The sequence below is a fragment of the Penaeus vannamei genome, chromosome 7, assembly GCF_042767895.1.
Source record: "Penaeus vannamei isolate JL-2024 chromosome 7, ASM4276789v1, whole genome shotgun sequence".
Lineage (NCBI taxonomy): Eukaryota > Metazoa > Arthropoda > Malacostraca > Decapoda > Penaeidae > Penaeus > Penaeus vannamei.
The window spans coordinates 33,983,550-33,986,049 of NC_091555.1; the positions used below are offsets into that span (position 1 = coordinate 33,983,550).

General features: G+C 35.0%; 1 protein-coding gene across 2 annotated transcripts in view; it reads left to right on the forward strand.

Annotated features, from left to right (window-relative positions):
* Positions 1-2,500, forward strand: part of LOC113821241 (ribosomal L1 domain-containing protein CG13096) — a 4,557-nt gene that overhangs the window by 976 nt on the left and 1,081 nt on the right. The window contains exons 2-3 of one of the 2 annotated variants that reach the window (XM_070123738.1): positions 1,637-1,794; positions 2,398-2,500. The exon at positions 2,398-2,500 is cut by the window's right edge and continues 13 nt beyond it. In XM_070123738.1, coding sequence (XP_069979839.1) covers positions 1,654-1,794; positions 2,398-2,500 — 244 coding nt within the window. In that variant the 5' untranslated portion in view covers positions 1,637-1,653. Of the gene's footprint in view, positions 1-1,630; positions 1,795-2,397 lie in introns of both variants that reach the window. The other variant, XM_070123737.1, reaches the window with a different exon arrangement.

The following is a 2,500-nucleotide window of genomic DNA, read 5'->3' on the forward strand; positions in this document are numbered from 1 at the left end:
TAAAAGAGACGGAGAGTATTAGTCGGCAGCAGCAAGCAGGAAATGGTGCAGTCGCTGTAGTCTATCCAACATAGTAAATATTATGTACATATCAAATACAAGAAATGTAAGAATTCTGTTATGAAACGTTTTTTAAACATGATGCAAATTTACTGGGGATATGCAGCGACATCTATGAACTTTTCAGTAAGCTCACAGTATTGTCCACATTCAATACAGTTTGATATAAAGAGGTTTTAGGACTGTTTTCTCTCTCCCTCTATACCTCCCTCCCACTCTCTTAGAGAAGCAACTTTTGAATTTCAATTAAAGCACAACCTGTGAGGACCCCACAATTTCATTAACTTCGCTGGCATGTACGTACACTAGGCAGTAATACTATTATACTTCCCTCAGTATATGTAGTGTGGACACCTTGATTAGGATTGCCATTTCATTTTCAGTTACAAGAATTTAAAGCCAAATTCAAAGTATAGGTATTTTGAATTAGCAATTTGGCACATTGTTCACCTTAGTATTAATTTGTTGGTCCGAAAGTATTAACGAATACGAGTTAATTTACTGTTGATACTGTTGGTCCGAAAGTATTAACGAATACGAGTTAATTTACTGTTGAAAGTCAATTTTAATTCCAAACCTTATACTTTTGCTCAAATGAGGAGTGCACTCCAGGCTTTGGTACTTAAATATATGATTAGGTGGTGCATAATTACATGTTTTGTAGAAAGTGTTTCTGTAGGGCAAGTAGCCAGAATAGGGCCCATGTAGACATAATCTTGAGGGTAATGCTGTGTTTGAAACTCTTCGTCTTGCTTGTCCAGACAACTTGTCAGGACCAGCAGGACAAGGCCACATTCCGAACTTTGAAGACCCTCACTGCCCAGAATGCAACCAGCTCGAAAGTAAACATTCACTCTGTTATCATACAAATGTCTTTATTTTACATGCTGCATAGGTTTTGTAACTCCTTTGATGCGTATATAACTTGCCTGCCACTGACAAACACAAACACAAATATCCCTTGATAACCTCATTAAAGAGACATAAAATTACCCATCAATATCTTGTGGTTGTCTGCTACTCATTGTTTACATATATATGCAATTGTGACGTCATCTTGTCCTGCTTGCCCAGCTTCGAAGGAGGGTGAGATGGACGAGATAGGCAACTTGTCTAAACGAAGTCTAAACATCTTGTCCAACTTCTCTGGACAAGTAGGATGAGTTTAGAACTCAGCATGATAGTATTTTTAAGATTTAAGTTTTAAGATCACAACAATAGATGAGCAATCTGATGGGGTTCAGGGGAGAGCCTCTAAAAGGGAAGACAGAATAGGATGCCATCGTGTTGTAAAATATTGCATTAGCAAGATATCCTTTTGTAAACTATTACGTTAGGAAATGCATGTGTTCAGAGTTTCCTAAGGAGTTAATTTTTTTTGAGAAGGGACTCTTCTAAGGTGTCTGTTAGTATATAAATGTTGATTTTACTCATGTTAAGTATGGAAGTTGTCAGAGCTATCACTCCATTTGGCTTCATCTTGTTCTTTTGAACATTAATGAATAGGTAATAGCAACTAGTTAGCACAATTGTTGCTGCAGAAATTTAATTCTCATCATTTTTCTTCCAGTTACAGAAAAAAAAACACACACAATGGTTGATGCAACAGAAAAAGTTTCAAATGGCACATCTCCCAGAGGCCGAGGAGGCCGAGGAGGATTCAGAGGGAGAGGTGGCATGAGAGGAGGCAGAGGAGGTTTTGGAGGTGGAAGAACTTTCAGCCAAAAGCCCAGAGTAAGTAAAGAAGCAAGGTCTGGAAATTGAACTAGTACTTGCATATTACTGATTTTCACACTCCGATGTGAGAGACTTCGAAAAGAAACGGAAAATATGATCTCCTATTTATCTGAATATTTGAGAATTGTTTACATTCATTTAAAGTTGCAAAAAAATTACTAAAATTCTGCCTACTAAGAATAAAAGGATAAACATCTGTATCTGTGAATTTGCTATAAAATCAAGTTTTATGTGAATGATTTTTGATATAGAATTAAATTGTATAAATTGTCATATTTGTTATATTGGTTAGTATTATATGCAAAATATTTTTCTTGTTTGAGACCTTTAGTAATTTGTATTAATATTTACATGATCAAAGACAAAGAGAAATATTATTTGAAATTAGTTTTCATGCAGTAATTTGCATTAACATCCTGAAATTGTATTGCCTATCTCAAAGTAGCTAATCTACTTTGTTAATGTCATATTTAATTTCATATTGTAGTTCATTATTTACATTTGTGAATTGGAAAAAATACCTTAAGGCCAATTCCATTGCCTGAATAGAAAAGTACAAAACCATTATCTCTAATTTTTTTCTTATTTTTTGCCTTTCAGCCTCAAGAATTTGACAAAACTGCTCTTTTTGTAGAGTTTCAAAATAAGCCTAGTATAGAAGATATCAAACACTTCCTGCAAGCTGTGAAAGGTGCAAATACAG